The following is an 18,908-nucleotide window of genomic DNA, read 5'->3' on the forward strand; positions in this document are numbered from 1 at the left end:
CTCCGAATGCAGCGTAAGAAGAAGCTGCCATCCTAAACCTCAACAGGTTATGGGCCCAGGAGTCATTCGGGGAGAAGTTTGAAGATTTATCACCGTCAGAAAGTCACGGCGAACAGCGTGCTAACGGGATAGCAAGATAAGCTAACATGGATTATCGAGGGACAAGCAGGTTGCCTCGACTGATGTTCGACGGAGATTAAACTAAGTATGAACTGTGGGAGACAAAAGTGTTAGGACACCTTCACCTATTAGGGTTAAAGAACACGATTCTAAGAGAACCAGATAGTGAAGCCGAGATAGCGGCAGACGGCAAGAAAAATGCAGACGCGTATGCTGAGCTAATACAACTTTTAGACGAAAAAAGCCTCTCGCTAATTATGAGGGATGCGCCCGACAATGCAAGAGAAGCCTTAAAGATATTAAGGGGATATTATGCCGGAAGGGGAAAAAACCCCGGATAATAAACTTGTATACCATGTTGACATCGCTTCAGAAGACGAACAGCGAAAGTGTCACAGACTATATCATACGGGCAGAAACCACCATCACTGCGCTACGGAACGCAGGTGAAACGTTAGGCGACGGCCTATTGATAGCCATGGTTTTAAAAGGACTGCCTGAGATGTTTAGGCCATTTGCAATACACGTGGCACATAATGATGACAATATAACGTTTCCAGAGTTCAGGACAAAGCTAAGGAGTTTTGAAGACACAGAGAAATTAAGCACGACAGAGTCGAGTGATAACGTGATGAAGACTCAAGCGAGAACCGGACGGCGGCCCGCCAAGCAAGGTGCATATGACAGGAACAGTGACAATGCCGATATTGTGTGTTTTAAGTGCGGCACAAAAGGCCACCGAGCGAGAGTGTGTCGGCAGAAGACATGGTGTAGTCAATGCAAAAGTGACACACACAAAGACGCTACGTGCAGGCGTAAAGACAGACAAGATGGCGCGAGAAAAGTCTCAGAAGAAAATGGCGGCGGCGGCGACGCAGATTACGTCTTCAGGATCAAAGACGGAGAAAACAGGGTCCAGCGGCAGCCAGCACGCAGCATCCAGGAGAAGGGCCTGATGGTCGACACAGGAGCCATCTCACACATCATCACGGACATCACCAAGTTCAAAGACTTCGATGACACGTTCAAGCCAGAGACACACTGCGTGGAGCTGGCAGACGGTACCCGGTGCAACGGCGTCGCTCAATGCAAGGGAGAGGCAGAGGTTTGTCTTGTCGACAGCGGAGGACGGCGAAATACCACTACTCTGAGAAAGGCGTTGTTTATACCGTCATATCCCCAGGACATCTTCTCTGTGAAGGCAGCGACTGCCAGCGGAGCCACGGTCGTTTTCAAGCAGGGAAAAGACGCTTTGATACACAAAGACGGTACCAGGTTTGACATTCATGTGTACAACAGGTTGTATTATTTGCACACTGAAGGTAAGAATAATGAAAAATGCAATGCTTGCCATGATGTACAGACATGGCATGAAATACTAGGCCACTGTAATTATGACGATGTGCTACAAATGCAAAATGTGGTTGAAGGTATGCGGATCAAGGGCAAAACAGATAAACCCGACCAAGAATGTGAGGTGTGTATTCAGGGGAAATTTGCACAAACCAGAAATAAAAACCCTGATAGTAGAGCAAAGGCTCCATTACAAATGGTACACACGGACCTAGCCGGTCCAGTAGCTACAGAGTCAAGAGATGGTTACAAATATGTACAGTCATTCACTGATGACTACTCGGGTGCAACATTTGTATATTTTCTAAAAACTAAAAGTGACACGGTACAGGCAACGGAAAAATTCCTAGCAGATACAGCCCCATACGGGAAAGTGAAGTGTATAAGGTCAGACAACGGCACAGAGTTCACATGCAGGGATTTCCAAACGTTGTTAAGGAAAAATAGGATAAGACATGAGACGTCAGCCCCGTACTCACCCCACCAGAACGGTACAGCTGAGAGAAGCTGGCGTACTCTTTTTGAGATGGGTAGGTGTATGCTAACTGAAAGTCAGCTACCAAAAGAGTTATGGAACTACGCAGTCCAAACAGCAGTCATAGTGCGTAACAGATGTTGCAACAGGCGTACAGGACAAACCCCTTACCAGATGCTGACAGATAAAATGTTGTGGGTTATGACAACAACAGCCCCGCGTATTTGGTCTATCACCCAGATACTGAGAAAGTACAAAAGCACAGGCTAGTCAAGTTTGTAAACAAGGTAACTGTGGAGAAACAGACACAGACATTTGGGTCAGACCCAAATGATGACAAAGACAGTGTGAGGCAGCCTAGGGCTAGCAGGGTCACACAGGAGATAAATGAGAGCACAGAGAATGCTAAAGAGACTAGTGCACAAAGTGAAAGTCCAGTAACTATGTCTGACGACAGTAGCCAAACACCACCAAGTGGGACAGATGATGAATCTGAGGGTGGGAGATACCCGACTAGAGACAAAAGGAAACCAAGTCACTTAAAGGACTTTGTAACTGAAGACAGTGATAGTGATGTGATTCATACTACCATAGACTACTGCTACAGAGCAGTATGTGGCATTCCACAGACATTTAAGGAGGCTATGACGTCAACTGACTCAAGAGAGTGGGTCAAAGCCATGGAAGACGAAATACAATCATTAAACGACAACTACACATTTACCCTGACAAATCTGCCAAAAGGCAAAAAGACAGTGGGGGGCAAATGGGTTTACTCTATCAAAAGTGATATTGAGGGAATGGACAAGTACAAAGCAAGGCTTGTGGCCAAAGGCTATAGCCAGAGGATGGGGATTGACTATGGAGAGACTTTTTCCCCCGCGGCCAGCTTGACGAGTGTAAGAGTGTTGTTACAGAAAGCAGCACAGGAGGACTTGCTACTGCATCAGATGGATGTAAGAACAGCGTACTTACACGCTCCTATAGATTATGAAATCTATATCGAACAACCAGAGGATTACGAAGAAAGAGGGGAAGGTCTAGTGTGTAAACTAGAAAAATCTCTTTATGGTCTAAAACAATCCATTAGAAATTGGAACAGGATTTTGCACGATTGTTTAACTGAAGACGATTTTGCACAGAACCCAGCAGACCACTGTGTCTATGCCAAAGAGACCGAAGGTAGAAAGGTGATAATAATCATCTGGGTCGATGATCTGATCATTGCAGCTAGCAATGACAAAATACTGAAGGAAGTGAAAGAGTTGCTCTCTGCCAAATTTAAGATGAAAGATTTAGGCAACCTAAAACCTTTTCTGGGTATCGATTTCAAACATTTGGATGGATGTGTAAAGATGTCACAGGAAAAATATGTTAACAAGATACTGGAGAGGTTTAACATGCAAAACTGTAAACCCAGAGAAACACCCTGTGATCAAAAACTTGACTATACAGAAAATGCAGTGAAAATGGATGATGTCAGGATGTACAGAGAGGGGGTAGGCAGCCTTATATACCTGACCACATGTACAAGGCCAGATTTAAGTTTTGTTGTGAGCAAACTATCACAATATTTTGCTGAGCCTACAGAGGAGCAGTGGGTAACTGTGAAACACGTGTTAAGATACCTTCAAGGCACGATAGAGAAAGAGTTGTGTTTCAGAAGAAACGATAGTGAGAAGCTAGGCTTACTAGCCTACGGTGATGCCGACTGGGCATCTGATGTCACCGACAGGCGCAGTACCACAGGATATTGTGTAAGCCTCAGTAAGAACAGCTCTTTAGTCTCATGGAAGAGTAAGAAGCAGCCTACAGTGGCACTTTCCACCTGTGAGGCGGAATACATGGCTCTGGCCTCAACTATACAAGAGTGTATATATCTAGAGCAGTTACTGGAGGGTATCGATGATTACAAATATACACAAACAGTAGTGTATGAGGACAACCAGGGAACAATTGCCCTAGCCAAAAACCCTGTAAGCAGACAGAGGTGTAAGCACGTTGACATAAAGTACCACTTCATAAGATCAACTGTAAAGGATGGGAAAGTAACTCTGGTGTACTGCCCTACTGAAGAAATGGTGGCAGACATAATGACAAAACCTGTAACTAAGCTGAAACTGAAGAAGTTTGCAGGAATCGTTTTAGGAGTTTAAAATGTGAGAGGAGGTCCACATTTTCATTTTGTTTACATTTTTGGAATACAGCAACCTGAGAACAAGTTGGGGTGTTAAGGGAAATGTTTACATACTGTATGTCCTCAGTTATTGTATGTATAGAGAGATTGTGTCTATTCTGTACTATAGGGATGTAATACTGTTATTGTACCACTGTGAGGCACTGTAGTATTACGTGCTACGTAATGACCAGGCTTGCGTCATGTAAATGAGGGTGTGTTCACCTGATGCACATGTACACTGTCTATCTTTTGTTCTCTTCTAAGTTAGCTCGGCTGAGCGAAGGAATCACCTGTGAAGCAGAGGAATAAAACATGCTCAAGGGCTCTGCCTCCCCTGACTGCACTTCGCTGATCGGCATACATTTGTACATTCAAATCAGGACATACATTAGGCAAGTCATTAATGTACAGAGAAAACAGTAATGGTCCAAGAATGGAACCTTGTGGAACCCCAACAGGGTTGACAAGGTAGGGGGATTTGGTACCGTTGACCAAAACACACTGTTTTCTGTTCGATAAGTAAGACTCAACCCACTGTATTGAATCTGCCGAAAAATTTGAAATACGTCAGCTTTGCAAGGAGCACTTGGTGGTCAACAGTGTCAAAAGCCTTCCTGAGATTAAGGAAGACAGCACCTACATATGGGCTCGTGTCCAACATAGATTTAACCTTTTCCACAAAGACACAGTTAGCTGTCTCAGTTGAGTGGTGAGCACGAAAACCAAACTGCATTGAAGAATGTTGATTATTCTCTCTGAACTAGCTAAATACATGGGTCTGGGGTAGATTTCTTCAGAATTGATTGTGGCATCTCAACCGTGTGGTCAGATCGCGGCCCGTGACATGTCTTGTGAATTCTCCGGCAGAAGCTCCAAATAAACCGTCAGTGTTTGCCATCAAAGCTCAAGCTCTCCTCGTGTCTCTCTGAGTCCCGACTCCAATTGCTTCAGAAGTTTCCCGCACAGTCATGACAACTATGCAGTTTCTTTATTGGCTGCAATGTTCATTGGCTTCAATATCATATTTGTCCAGTGTAGGATTAATATCTGGTTTGCTTTGGGGGGACAATGCTTCACATGATGCCAGAAAGGAAACAAAATAAAATAGAATAGGTCGACTAAAATCCTATAAAAAAGAGGTGTATTAATACAATGCTGCATTGATTTGGAGTCACATGGTCACATTGTGGTACAGTAGATACATAGATTGGTAAAATGATCAATCAAAAAAGCACAGCACTGGCTCAGTGAACTATAGAAACTAAGCTTTCTTTAAATAGCCTTTCCACAAGCTTCCTGTTGGTTGTTTTAGCAGAATACCTTGTGGCAATGAATCTTTCTTGAGAAGTCAACCAGCTCTCTTCTAATATAGATTTATAACATCTGTCATTAACTGTGTTGTGGTGTGGTCCCAGCATTAGATGGGTTAATGTGTGTTTGTGTCAGTTGGTATGTTCTTCTTTTAACACCAGATGAGGCTGTGTACTCACTTGTTCTCATGATGCCCAGAACTTAAAACTGCTGACTCTTAATGAGCTAGTTTGGCAGTACATTACATATCATGACATTTTTATCTATGAACATGTTTAATGTCTTACAGGTGTTTTCGATGACGCCAAGGGTGACTTCCAACAAGTATTGAAGATGAATCCAGATTTTGAAGATGCCAAAGTGAGCCTGAAACAGACACTTCTGGACCAGCAGCACAAGATGGACAGGGGATACTGACAACTCCATAAACTATAGAATATACATTTGTATAAATCCTGAAATCTGTTGGCTTGAAGAAACAATCTCTGAAGCTTTGTCAAATTATTTCCAATAATGTACAGCTATCGTATCAAAAATTGGAATCGTATTTGATCTGAACATGAACCCTTTGATTAAAGATATCAGAATGAAGATGAGCCTTAAAGCAAACACAAACCACATAAAAAATAACCTACACAAGGAACAGAAACAATGAAAATAAAATTATTGCTGCAAAAACATTCAGTTCGAACCTATTAAACCAAGTAGAAATCCCACAGGGATGGGTGCAACATTTTGATATGGTTTTTTTTAAGCAGTGCATTGATTATTCCTTCTTCTGCACTGACTCAACACTCTTCCAGTTGGAACATATTGTTATGGCCTGAACATATATCATTGCATAATTGGACAGAGCAGACTAATCGACCCGGGTGAAACGATAAGCTCTGGTTTTACTGTCTGTAATAAATGTTAGTGCATCATCTTGCAAGGAGGTTTGAGAATATGCACAAACAATAATCAAGTATTAGATTACAGTCATAATAAAGAGGCTCAAAGGCAAAAGTCAACAAATGAACATGTGGTTTTAAGGAAAAGTTTAATTTATTATTAACTGCGGATTATTTTTGTTGCTTCTTGAAATATAAAAATGTAATATATGCATAATATCAAATACAAATCTACTTTTGCTGAACCATAAATACTTTTTTTACACTACTGAAGAATGTGTGTTTTTCCATTCCATACATATGTTTTTACAATATGTTCTTAATAAACAAGGCATACATCAGCTCACCCTGTGTGTGTGTGTGTGTGTGTGTGTGTGTGTGTGTGTGTGTGTGTGTGTGTGTGTGTGTGTGTGCGTGCGTGCGTGCGTGCGTGCGTGCGTGCGTGCGTGCGTGGAGAATCCTTAACAAGCCTCACCTGTGCTTTGTCGTTAAGTGGAATATAAAGCAGCTGCTGATTTCTCAGTTAATCATCCAGTCCCCTTCCTTTTAGACTTGTGTTTTTGTTGGAAGGTGTGCTGGACATTTGCCAAACTCTGATACTGACTGTGTTCTTGTAGTTTTGGGTTTTGCTGCTTACAAACTGCACCATGCTGAGGCTTGGGAACATGTAAGTTAAATTTATTGTGAATTTCTTTCTATGTGTGTACTTAATTGTCTCTAAATGATGTGTTTTATGTGTTCAAGCTTGTTATGGATGGCTGCAGCTATCATCTTGGGTCAAGCCAGGCCTAATGTGAAGCCAAATTCACAATCAAGTAAGCTTCAATTCTCATAAGTCATTTTATACAGCATATTAAGTCGGTTTACATTCTCCTCACAAGGCTTTTCTTTTAACAGGCAGTGGGTTAAGGTCTGACTGTGCCGCAAATGTAATGAGACTGTCGTTGGACAAGGCTTTAGCAGTGGGAAACCAGCTTGAGGTGGAGGCTATCAGTAAGTACTTGCACTGCTAATAATGAGCTGATTGGTTCATCACTGAGGAAAGGGGTCCCTGACAAAGCTTATTCTCTCCCCTCAGATGGCACCAAGCACATTTTGTTGACACCTAGCATGGCTGCTCAGTGTGGATACAGCATGGAGTCTGACCCGTGGGGTAACACCAGAATCTACACCTCCCTGATGGGCTGCTTTGTGGACAACAAGGTTTGTTTTGAGCTAAAGTGGTTTAGCAGCATTCAATGTCATTTTCTAACAATTTAGTTGGGGCCACATGTGCTAATTCTGTCTCGAGTAACTGAATTAATGGCTCAACAAGCATATGGTTGCTCCCATTTTTGTTTCCCTGAATTTTTAACCCCTTACCCTTAAAAGACGCAAAGTACATTTTCCTTTTTTTGTTTAGTACATCCCTAAAATGTTAACACTGCTCCACTCAAAACTGTATTCCTCAATTCATCTACTAGGTACTTTCTTGACTCATTTGTTACATACAGAAATATCCATTTAGACTTCAAAAAAGCTGGAACCAAAGAATATTGGGGAGTTTCACTTAATTTAGTTTTATATTTATAGGATGATGCTACATTTAACGTTGGCTTGAGACTCCAGATGTACGGCGAGAATCCATCAGACGTGGTCAGTCATGACGTGTATCAGACTTGCAGCTACACTCGCTGGGCCTCCAGGGAGATCCTCTGCGACAGGAACTACATGGAAGTAGGTCATCTTTACATTGATGATTCCACCATCTTGTATGTATGGAAACGAATGCTAAAACCACCATTTCCTTTTTTAGGTTTCGCACCACATGGCTAACCTTGATGCTGAAGCTAAGGGTCAGACTCGGGATGGTAAAGACGACAAGCTCAACGCCAATCCTGAAGTATGTTGAATTAAACTGTTCAGATACTACAGTTTAATTCCTCCCTACACCAATGAGGATTTAATTATTATTTGTTCTTTCCTGTAGGCCTCTGGTGCATCACAAGGCATCTGGAAGATGACGTTTTACACCCCAGAACCAGTGGCCATGGTGCTGCAAGAGGCTGAACAAGCCGGCTACGCTGCCAAAACTACCTCTAGTCGTCTGGTTATGCGAAGCCCGTACAATACAGCAGAGACTTATTCAGAGGATGTAAGCAACACACTCCTATACAGTGTTTCTTTCCTTTCCCTCGTCAATTATATTAAACCTCTCCTCTCTTTAGGTGGCTGGAATCCCCATGGAAGTTTTCAGGGTGAGCGCCTACTACAAGGCACCACAGGGTCTGAATGTAGTGAACTTGGCAGCTGCTTGTCCCAAAGGTGAGTCCTGAGCAACATATTGCCTTCACAGTAAGCTTAATAGTTGCACAGTTAACTTCAACGGCGCCATTTTGTAATTAACAGGTGGCGTCCTCTTCACCGAGGATATGATCTCTTGGCACGTACCTCGCCGTGTGACTCCTCTGTTGGACGGCAGCATTACAATCTCAGAAATGCACATGGGCATCAACGGGCAGAGGCTTGATAGATCTCAGATGGTCGCACGGGGGTACACACTGAGCACCACAGACTTCCACATCGTCGTCGAGATCCCAGTGGGCTCGCCTGATGGTTACTACAAGGTTGGGGGAAATCTCTAGATGAGAAACGCAAGAGTCATTAGTGCATTTGCATGTTTTATTGAAAAGCCATGAATTATTGCAGAGCCATGCCCCAGATGACCAGTACCACATCACCTACTTCGTGGAGCCCATGCTAGAGGTACTGTGGAGGGCAGATGACACCCAAGATGATACCAGATACAAGGTTTTGTTCCCCATCATGACCCCTCTGATGCCTCAACCTCCCCAAGTCCAGGATGGTAAGAGTATGGAAAAAAAATGTGGCAACAAAAAAGAGCTAAATTGGCTTAACATTTGAACTCGTGCTTGCTCGGATATATCCTAAAGACTGCTAAACCCATTAAATAAAGTCTTCAGTTTTTGCAAAATGGTGTGTTTGGACGGGATTTGAAGCCTAGTACAAAATCCACTTTTGCTTACAAAGAGATCTTTTAAATAGCACTCGAGCCAACTACTCAATGTTTCTCTATCAATGTTGAGGCTGGTTTAGAATTTGTAAACCTGACTCCTTTGATGCCTCAACCTCCCCAAGTCCAGGATGGTAAGTCACATTTTGTAGTGAGTATGAAAAAAATGTTGGTGACCAAAAAGAGGTCAGACTTTTACCTAGCTTTGGATCAACAAGTCTGACAAAAACACGAGGCCTGTTTCAGTGGTCATTTATCTTAAAATGGTGTGTTTGTATAGGAATTCAAGAAAGCCAAGTACAGTATAATCCACTTTTGCTTACAAAGAGTGCCTTTTTTTAAATTGTTTTTTTTTTTTAAAGTAGCACTCAAGCCAACTACTCAATTGTTCTCTATCAATGTCGAGGCTGGTTTGGAATTTGTAAACCTGCCACTTTCTGTTCCTCAGACACTGTCCCAGAGACTCGGGTGTTCAGCGTTCTCTTGGGAACCTTCCTCCATGACGTTGAGCTGAGGAACATCACCTTCTCCACCGGGGTCCTCACTGTTGAGGAGAGCAATGCCAAAGGCTTCACAGTCCAGGAACACAGCTTGGCTAATGGCGCCAAGAGCTTCTCTCTTCAAGTGCCCTTTGATGCCGATGTTGTCTTAAAACATGTATGTGACATTATAGATTAAAAATATCACTTTTTACCAGCATATATTCAGTGTTGCTGAGCTTTTATTTCATTTGTTGCAGAATCCTGAGCGCATGGTTACATCCTACTTCCTCCCTCTGATCTTTGGGTTGATCATCCTGCCTGAAGAAACTCCGTTTGCTCTCCCGGTCGACCTGCAGGCCTCTCTGCAGGATGTTGGTGAGATCATATTGAATTTGCTTTTGACAATATCTTTATCAAAAGCAAACATATTGGAGTAAAAGCTACACAATCAAATGGATAATTCATGTTTTGCTGCTTTAGTGCTACCCATCATGGCTGGCACCTGTGACCAGAACCAGTTTCACATCAGCGTGAAGTTTGGGAGTCATGGCTCTAATTTCAAGGCTATCGTTGGACCTCGAGAGCTGACGGCTGAAATGGCTGAAGACTACAATTTCTATGAGAACGGCACACACCTCAGCCTCATTCTGCCATACACTGCCAAGGACGCTGTTTTCGAGGTATGTCAAAACTACAACATCCCACCATAGATCGTCTGCATTGGCCAACTTGACTTTCTTTTCCACAGCTGCTCACTGCAGAATCAGTCAAATCCAGAATTGACCTGCTTCTGTTGGATCGTACAAACGACTGGGTGCTTGCTGATCTCTATCTGGCTTGCTACTTCCCCTTAAAAGCAACTGGTAAGATGTGACATCTAAGTATATTTGCTGCTTTAATTGATGGATTTTTGTTGCTTTACACATTGCCTGCTTCTTCCTCCAGAGTGCCACCCCAATGGCACAATGACCGCTGTGGCCGTAAAGGTTGAATCGACTCGTAATCTGGAGCCAAGTCAGCTGACGCTAAAGGACCAGTCCTGCAACCCAGAGTTCAGCGACGATCGCTTTGCATATTTCTCCTTCAGTGTGGATACCTGTGGAACCACCAGAACGGTGAGTGTGAATCACATTTAAATATCAAAAGGGCTTTTTGTCAAATGTTTATATGTTGTTTTTTTTGTTGTTAAATAGTTCTTTGACAACTACATGATGTATGAAAATGAGATCCGCCTGTCTTACAACAACGCCAAAGGAGCAGCCAACACATCACCAGTTGATCCTGATTACAGGTAAAATATTTGATTCTGTATAATTGGAGATGAACACCTTCAATGTATGCGTTTATATATTTTATTTTTCCCCTAATAGGCAAACCATTTCCTGCTTCTATGTGGTCAATGAGACTCAGGCTGTTGCTTTCAGCGCTAAACCAAGAACCTTTGAGCCCGCTGCAGAGATCGGCGCCGGGCAGCTGATGGTGCAGATGAGGCTAGCCCAAGGCATGGTGGAATTTTATAACATCTTGTTCATGCATACAAAACACTGTAAATGTCCAGGCCTCCTTTCTCTAACGGGACTCTTCTCCTGCAGATCCATCCTACGAGCTCTTCTACCAAGCAGAGGATTATCCAGTGGTGAAATATCTGCGGCAGCCTCTGTATTTTGAGGTGGAGCTGATGCATTCTACCGACCCGCACTTGGAACTCATTGCTGAGAACTGTTGGGCAACCCTTTATGAAGATAGGACATCTCTGCCAAGCTGGGACATCATTGTGGACAGGTAATGTTGTGCAAAACTAACTACTACATGTTCTCGACTGAGACCTTTGGCCAGAAGTGAGTTGTGTAAACACTGTCTTAATGATCCACTAAAAAGCATTCTAATTTCATTTAATGGCAGCTTTATTTTAACTTTCAAATTCCTTCACTAGCTGTGAGAATCACGATGACAGCTATGCCACAGTTTTCCATCCCGTTGTGAGTGACTCCAGAGTTTTAGTCCCGTCCCACATCAAGCGCTTCTCTGTAAAGATGTTCACTTTCACTAAAGATGACGAGGTTCTGAAAGACCAGGTAAGACTTGTAAATCCAAGTCAGGAGTCTTTTGGCCACTGCTGCATGTAGCCCTGTGTAATAAATCATCCTGTCTGTCCACAGATCTATGTCCACTGTGATGCAGTGATTTGTGACACAAGCAGCCAGGCAGATGGTTCCTGCAGAGGCCAGTGTGTGCATCCTCCAGGTCAGAGCTACTCAAGACCTGCAGGTGTAAAAAGGGGTAAGTGATTGAGTCTGATCAAATGTAGTCGATCTGGATGTGCTGCTGGTAATCTTTACTTGTTTTGCAGAGCGAAGAAGCACCGACTCAACACGCCGAAAGCAGATCTCCTCTGGGGCAATTATTCTGTCTAACCTCTGAATATTTTCTGAAGTGTTTACATTGTGTCGTTTGCACCTTATGTATATGTGTTCATTGTTTGGCTCCAGGACCAGGGGAACACTTTTATCTATGAATGTACTGCCTTTTAAATTGATGGATGACGATAACGACTCGCGCATTTTGAAAAATAAACGAATACAAAAAATAAAAGCCACATTTATTCATAGTCTCTTTTATCAATGTGTTGCATCTTCTGTGGTCAACTGTAAAAGCAGGTTTTGTGTCAACCAGTACCCTCATAACTCCAACAAAATGCAGAGAATCATCAACATATGTAGAAAATACATCTTGTATAATAAACAAAATGATAAGTTGTGTTGGGCGCTAAATGAAATACATTCTGAAGTTAATATTTCCCCATTGATAAGCCCCGCCTACTGGAGACGCACTAAAATGTGATGTTTGACTGTCCTCACTTCCGCCTTTAGGAAACACAACAAACCTTAACATTCACAGCCAATGGAGCAAGACAACCCTCAAATACTTGGAAATGCTCACTCTAAGTTTAAAAACCAGAACTTCAAATGTGCAGAATAACTGTATACAAAGTGTATCTCTTCCTGCTTACAGTCCAGGTACTGTTTGTTCAATCTTTGGCGATGTATATGAAGTCTGTAGGCTACTAGTGTTACAGCTTATTCTGCTATCCGTCAAATTCTGTGACCCCGGTTAAATCTAACATCCATCGTGTTTCTCTCACTTTGTCATTACATTACATGTATTGTTTGAGACTTTCTTTAACACTGTCATATTTTCCATAGGGAATGTGAAGCCTGTGGTGATGACTGTTTATCATAATTCACTCATGGAACTACAGGTTGGGGGTATTGGTCCGCACGTACACATGTTGACTGTACCTACTGTGTTCTCCTCTTCCCGGACTTCAAGCCGGCAACATGTACTTTTCTGCTGCTCAAAGCCAGCTTTGCACCTTCGATGCACCGCCTCCGACTCCCTTCTCTCTGCACTACACTGGTGACCTTGACATAAGTCTCGCAGAAGTTTCCAAGACTGGACCGAAAATGGCTAGAAACGCCGTTTTTATCAAACTGCCGGGGATTTTTGGAGATGTCCGTGGGTGCCTCGTGCACACGGTCTGAGGCTCGGTGCGTCCTCTGCGGAATGGCCGGGGACGTCGCTCGCCATTCCCACATCTATCCGGCACTTGGAGACAGCAAGCCTTCCGACCACATGGAGACGATACGCGACCTGCTAGGTACGAAAGAACCCGACTTCTTGTTTACGGGACTGTTTCTTCCAGACATGCGGCTGCATGTCCAGACAGTGCTTGCTAACACGGCTAGTGTTGAGCCCCGCGCTTTAGCTGAAGGAGCTGACCGGTTCTTCCTGGCCGCCCTGCGTTTTACCCCTGAGGTACTGGCCCCGACACGCAGCGGCACCTTCCCTGGTAGAGGCACGCCGCCTAGCAGAGACTCCGGGGCTGACAACATCGAATAACGGCTACCGACTTGCGGCTAACGGCCGTCTAACAACAACGGCTGACAATAACGGCTAATGGCTAACGACGACAGCTAACGGCTAACAACGACAACTAACGGCTAGCAGCTAACGATGACTGAGAGCTAGCGGATAACGGCTGACATTGTCAATCTGTTAACTCTTTTTGGTGGTGCCGGAGAGGAGGTTCGCCCAAGTCGTGTGGATCCTCTCGCAATTTCGCCCACTTGTTTTTTGATCCTGGAAAGGACAACCTTTGAGCTTTTCCTTAGTGCCTGAGATGAGGTTCGATCATGTCTGGTCGGCCTCGCGTGGACCCTCTCGCTTTTTCACTACCTCGAAGGCGGTTTCGGACATCGCTCACATTTTCATCGGCCCATGGGTGGCGTGCTTCGGGACCCTGTCTGGCCTCTTCCTTCGCCTCGGCAACAGCTTCGGCCCACGCCTTCATCGAACTACAGGTTGGGGGTATTGGTCCGCACGTACACACATGTTGACTGTACCTCCTGTGTACCTACTGTGTTCCCTCCTTTCTCTTCTTCCCTTCTCTTCCCAGACTTCAAGCCGGCAACATGTGCTTTTCTACTGCCCTTTCTGGTGGATTTGAGTCCCTCTTATTTTTTTTATATGAATATAAAACAAATCTTTTAACAAATGGCTTCCATATAATGTGAGCTATTGACCCCAAATCAATGCAGCATTGTAGAACATAACTAGACGAGAAGGATACACACCTCTTTGTAGAATTCAATTGCCTTTTATATGAATATTGTTATTGTTGGGGAATAATTGACCAACCTTGAGCAGCCGTTATCTCCCATAAGGAGGGGCTGCCCTATCATATTGTTGATTTTGCCAGTTTATGACGGGGCAACTCTCTGTCGGAGATAGTTATTGCTGTGGGACACCTGGAGCACATCCTTCTCTGGGTGTTGATGACCCCAAGCCATAAGCGACAACAAATGATGACAAGTGATTCAGTGTCCTCAGCTGTTTAGTCTATCTATTGTTTCATTTCATCGTTTATTTGGCAGGGACAATGCACAGTAATGAACACTTAAAACATTCAAATGTGTCAAGCGTAACAGTGCCAGATTTAAATTTGAGCTCATTTCCATCCGCAGTCCCTCACATAAAACATTTAAGAAAATTATATTTTACAAACAAAGCTAAAACAAAATACATGATATGCAAAAAGTTCAAAAGAGCAAGAGCAGCATACACAAGTATTTACCACATGGCAGTACAATATAGCAGCTACGACATATAAAGTGCTACATAAAGTGCAAGAGAAGATACCCCTGTATTAAAGTGCATTTAGCGGTGACTGCACATCTGTTTATTTCTCAACCATTCTTTTAGTTGACCTTTAAAGCTATTGAGAGTGGGACAATCCCGTATCTCAGTTGGGAGGCTATTCCAGAATGAGCTGCCTTTAAAGGAGAGGACATTTTGTCCAAAAGTGGTCCGTCTATGGTGGACTTCACAGTCTCCTCTGGTTTCTGACCTATGCAGCGTCCATTGTGTTTTTTGTGGATGAATTCCCCTTAGGGAATGTAAACATTTATAAAAAAAACTCATACTTTTAAAAGACTTTAAATCGTCAAAACTCAAGAAATTGTGTTTTTCAAGGATGGTACAGTGGTGGTATGAATTTGTCTTTCTGTCAAACACCTTGATAGCTCTCTTGTACAGCTGTTCTATTGGTTTCAGGTTTGTGGCACAAGCAAACGACCAGTTTGTAAAACAGTATTCAATGTGGGATGGAATCATACAGTGGAGGTATGACTTTGCAGCATTGACAGTTAAGAAAAGTCTGATTTGTTTCAAATTGAATTTAACGGTATTGGATACTTTCTTGATATGTTTCTTAAAAGTCAAGTTTGAGTCCAGTATGACTCCAAGATACTTGAAGTGGGGGACTAGTTCTAATTCTGCTCCGTTTAAAAACACATTGGATCCTTCGATTTTGACTGGTCGTTTACTGAACATCGTGCATACTGTTTTCTTTGCATTTAACTGTAAGCAAATGTTGTTCAGCCAGTGTTGAACCTTGTCCAATGCATTTGAGAGAAAGGATGTAATGTTTTCAGTATTTTTCCCCTGTACAAAGATGACCGCATCATCGGCATACATTTGTACATTCAAAACAGGACATACATTAGGCAAGTCATTAATGTACAGAGAAAACAGTAATGGTCCAAGAATGGAACCTTGTGGAACCCCAACAGGGTTGACAAGGTAGGGGGATTTGGCTCCGTTGACCAAAACACACTGTTTTCTGTTTGATAAGTAAGACTCAACCCACTGTATTGAATCTGCCGAAAAATTGAAATACGTCAGCTTTGTAAGGAGCACTTGGTGGTCAACAGTGTCAAAAGCCTTCCTGAGATTAAGGAAGACAGCACCTACATATGGGCTCGTGTCCAACATAGATTTAACCTTTTCCACAAAGACACAGTTAGCTGTCTCAGTTCAGTGGTGAGCACGAAAACCAAACTGCATTGAAGAATGTTGATTATTCTCTCTGAACTAGCTAAATACATGGGTCTGGGGTAGATTTCTTCAGAATTGATTGTGGCATCTCAACCGTGTGGTCAGATCGTGGCCCGTGACATGTCTTGTGAATTCTCTGGCCGAAGCTCCAAATAAACCGTCAGTGTTTGCCATCAAAGCTCAAGCTCTCCTCGTGTCTCTCTGAGTCCCGACTCCAATTGCTTCAGAAGTTTCCCGTACAGTCATGACAACTATGCAGTTTCTTTATTGGCTGCAATGTTCATTGGCTTCAATATCATATTTATCCAGTGTAGGATTAATATCTGGTTTGCTTTGGGGGGGTCAATGCTTCACATGATGCCAGAAAGGAAACAAAATTAAATAGAATAGGTCGACTAAAATCCTATAAAAAAGAGGTGTATTAATACAATGCTGCATTGATTTGGAGTCACATGGTCACATTGTGGTACAGTAGATACATAGATTGGTAAAATGATCAATCAAAAAAGCACAGCACTGGCTCAGTGAACTATAGAAACTAAGCTTTCTTTAAATAGCCTTTCCACAAGCTTCCTGTTGGTTGTTTTAGCAGAATACCTTGTGGCAGTGACTCTTTCTTGAGAAGTCAACCAGCTCTCTTTTAATATAGATTTATAACATCTGTCATTAACTGTGTTGTGGTGTGATCCCAGCATTAGATGGGTTAATGTGTGTTTGTGTCAGTTGGTATGTTTTTCTTTTAACACCAGATGGAGCTGTGTACTCACTTGTTCTCATGATGCCCAGAACTTAAAACTGCTGACTCTTAATGAGCTAGTTTGGCAGTACATTACATATCATGACATTTTTATCTATGAACATGTTTAATGTCTTTCAGGTGTTTTCGATGACGCCAAGAGTGACTTCCAACAAGTATTGAAGATGAATCCAGATTTTGAAGATGCCAAAGTGAGCCTGAAACAGACACTTCTGGACCAGCAGCACAAGATAGACAGGGGATACTGACAACTCCATAAACTATAGAATTTACCTTTTTATAAATCCTGAAATCTGTTGGCTTGAAGAAACAAATCGGTCAAGTTTTTTCAAATTATTTCCAATAATGTACAGCTATCGTATCGAAAATTAGAATCGTATTTGATCTAAACATGAACCCTTTGTTAAAGATATCAGAATGAAGATGAACCTTAAAGTAAACACAAACCACATAAAAAATAACCTACACAAGGAACAGAAACAATGAAAATAAAACTATTGCTGCAAAAACATTCAGTTAGAACCTATGAAACCAAGTAGAAATCCCACAGGGATGGGTGCAACATTTTGATATGGTTTTTGTTAAGCAGAGCATTGAGCCACAGCTCGACTGAGCCTTCTATTTCCATAGCACTCAGTAGTAATGATTTTATGTGCTTTTTTAACGATAAAATTGTTACTCTTAGAAACAAAATCAATGACCTCTTGCCTTTGACCAGTATAGTGTTATCAACAGCTCCCGGAAACGTAAGTTCTAATATTACACTAGATAGTAAACTAGAATGCTTTTCAGCCATAAACCTTGAACAATTAAATTCAATGATTCTCTCCTCTAAACCATCAACGTGTATCTTAGACCCGATTCCAACTAAGCTGTTAAAATAAGTTTTTCCATTAATTAGCACTTCTTTATTAAATATTATGAATATGTCTTTATTATCAGGCTATGTTCCACAATCATTCAAAGTAGCAGTGATAAAACCGCTTCTTAAAAGCACAACCTCGATCCAGAGGTTTTAGCCAACTATAGACCTATTTCTAATCTTCCGTTCCTCTCAAAAATTATTGAGAAAGCAGTCGCAAAACAGCTGTGTGATTACTTAAAAAACTATGATTTATTTGAAGATTTTCAGTCTGGCTTTAGAACACAACATAGCACAGAGACAGCTCTGGTTAAAGTCACAAATGACATTCTAATAGCCTCTGACAAGGGACTTGTCTCTATTCTTGTCTTGCTCGATCTTAGTGCTGCATTTGATACTATCGACCATGATATCCTATTGCAAAGACTAGAGCACTTAGTTGGCATACAGGGAACTGCTTTAGGCTGGTTTAGGTCCTATCTATCTGAACGCTCTCAGTTTGTACGTGTCAACGATGAATCTTCAATACAAACCAAAGTTAGCCATGGAGTGCCACAGGGCTCAGTGCTTGGACCTATTTTGTTCACCCTATATATGCTTCCGTTAGGCAATATTATAAGGAATCATTCTGTAAACTTTCATTGTTATGCGGATGATACTCAACTATATTTATCAATCAAGCCTGATGAAATTAATCATCTAAATAAAATTCAAGACTGCCTCAAGGACTTAAAAACGTGGAGGACCTTACATTTTTTGATGTTAAACACGACCAAAACTGAAGTTATTGTACTTGGCCCGAAGCATCTACGAAACAAATTATCTAAACATATATTAACTATGGATGGCATTAATTTGGCCTCCAGTGAGACTGTCAGGAATCTTGATGTTATATTTGATCAGGATTTATCCTTTAACACCCACATAAAATCAATTTCAAGGACCGCCTACTTCCATCTAAGTAACATTGCAAAAATCAGGCATATCTTGCCTCAAAACGATGCAGAGAAACTAGTCCATGCATTTGTTACTTCAAGGCTGGATTATTGTAACTCCTTATTATCAGGGTG

At 42.3% G+C, this 18,908-nt stretch overlaps 2 protein-coding genes across 3 annotated transcripts; both read left to right on the top strand.

Annotated features, from left to right (window-relative positions):
- On the top strand, positions 1-6,707 carry LOC307016729 (uncharacterized protein). 2 transcript variants are annotated; one of them, XM_079646003.1, is made up of 2 exons: positions 1-1,442; positions 5,728-6,707. In XM_079646003.1, the coding sequence occupies exons 1-2, from the start codon at positions 476-478 to the stop codon at positions 5,853-5,855; spliced, it is 1,095 nt and encodes a 364-aa protein (XP_079502129.1). In that variant the 5' UTR covers positions 1-475; the 3' UTR covers positions 5,856-6,707. The 2 variants fall into 2 exon arrangements, 1 of the variants encoding a protein (XP_079502129.1); XR_013801881.1 differs by lacking the exon at positions 1-1,442 and adding an exon at positions 2,167-4,519.
- A 157-nt stretch (positions 6,708-6,864) lies between these two features.
- Positions 6,865-12,497, top strand: LOC307016725 (uncharacterized protein). The gene is made up of 21 exons (XM_079645998.1): positions 6,865-6,995; positions 7,073-7,143; positions 7,226-7,321; positions 7,407-7,531; positions 7,901-8,044; positions 8,124-8,210; positions 8,298-8,462; positions 8,536-8,632; positions 8,717-8,934; positions 9,017-9,173; positions 9,790-9,998; positions 10,081-10,198; positions 10,304-10,503; positions 10,572-10,686; positions 10,769-10,938; positions 11,017-11,114; positions 11,194-11,324; positions 11,416-11,605; positions 11,757-11,898; positions 11,983-12,103; positions 12,174-12,497. Exons 1-21 carry the CDS (start codon positions 6,976-6,978, stop codon positions 12,242-12,244), a joined length of 2,745 nt encoding a protein of 914 aa, XP_079502124.1. The 5' UTR covers positions 6,865-6,975; the 3' UTR covers positions 12,245-12,497.
- Positions 12,498-18,908: the final 6,411 nt, after the last annotated feature.

Source organism: Notothenia rossii (assembly GCF_949606895.1).
Source record: "Notothenia rossii genome assembly, chromosome: 8".
Taxonomy (NCBI): domain Eukaryota; kingdom Metazoa; phylum Chordata; class Actinopteri; order Perciformes; family Nototheniidae; genus Notothenia; species Notothenia rossii.